The 967-nt window shown below is 74.5% G+C and overlaps 1 protein-coding gene across 1 annotated transcript; it reads right to left on the reverse strand.

The window, feature by feature from the left end:
• On the reverse strand, nt 1-660 carry EMIHUDRAFT_441373 (hypothetical protein; the record flags this gene model as incomplete). Its single annotated transcript, XM_005786452.1, has 1 exon — nt 1-660. A coding segment is annotated over one exon (659 nt), but the record flags the coding sequence as incomplete, so codon positions are not given.
• Between the last annotated feature and the right edge of the window lie 307 nt (nt 661-967).

A 967-nucleotide genomic window follows, 5' to 3' on the forward strand; every position in this document is an offset into this window, starting at 1 on the left:
CTTGTCCTCGCCGGCCGCGCCGCCGCGGGAGGCGTTGGCCTGCGCCTGCTCCTCCCCTCCCGGAGCATGCGCTGAGTCGGCCGCCCCCTCCTCGCCTCCCTTTTGGGCGCCTCCGCCTCCGCTCCCGCGGCCGCTCATCCCGTTCTCCTCTCCGTGCCCGGGCCCGCCCTCCCGCTCGTTGCGCTGCTGTGCTCCGCCCTGCCGCCCTCCTCCCTGTCCCTCGCCGCCTTGGCCCTCGCCGCCTTTGCCCTCGCCTCCGGGTGGGCTTGCAGCCGATCCGGCCTCCCTCTGGCTCTGGCTCTGGCTCTCGCTCTGGCTCTCGCTCCCTCCCCCCTCCCCGCTCAAACCTCCCCCCTCCCCGCCCTCCTCGCCATCGCTCGACCCATCCGCCGCCGCCGAGATCCGGTCCTCGCTGCCTCCGCCTCCACCTCCGCCGCTGTCGCTCTGCAGCCCAGCCGCCGATCCTCCGGCGTCGCCGCTGCCGCCCCGCGCCTCCTCCTCCGCCTCCTCGGCGAGGGCGCGGTCGATGACCTCGTCGATCTTCAGGTGGAGCGGCTCCGGCACGCGGAAGGCGGTGAGGTACCGCACCACGCGCAGGTCGGACGGGTCGCAGACGTGCCTGCCCCGCAGCACCGCGCGCGCCTTCATCACGCCCACCGCCTTGACGAGGAAGGTGCGGTCGGTGAGGAGCAGCCCCGGCGCCGCGGCGCCGCCCTCCGCGTTGCCACCCTCGACGAGCAGCACGAGCAGCCGCAGCAGCACTCGCTTGCACGCCGGAGGGAAGACGACCATCGGGACGAGCGCAGACGCGTCCCGCAGCAGCGATGGCCCGCACCGGGCGACATGCGGCTCGTGGTCGACATCGCGCGGCCCGGAGTAGAGGTCGATCACCTCGGCGCACCCTGCCCAGTCAGCGCTCTGCACGAGCCCTTGCGCACGCAGCTGGAGCGTGAAGCGGTCCAGCGTC

This window comes from Emiliania huxleyi (genome assembly GCF_000372725.1).
Source record: "Emiliania huxleyi CCMP1516 chromosome Unknown EMIHUscaffold_151, whole genome shotgun sequence".
NCBI lineage: Eukaryota > Haptophyta > Isochrysidales > Noelaerhabdaceae > Emiliania > Emiliania huxleyi.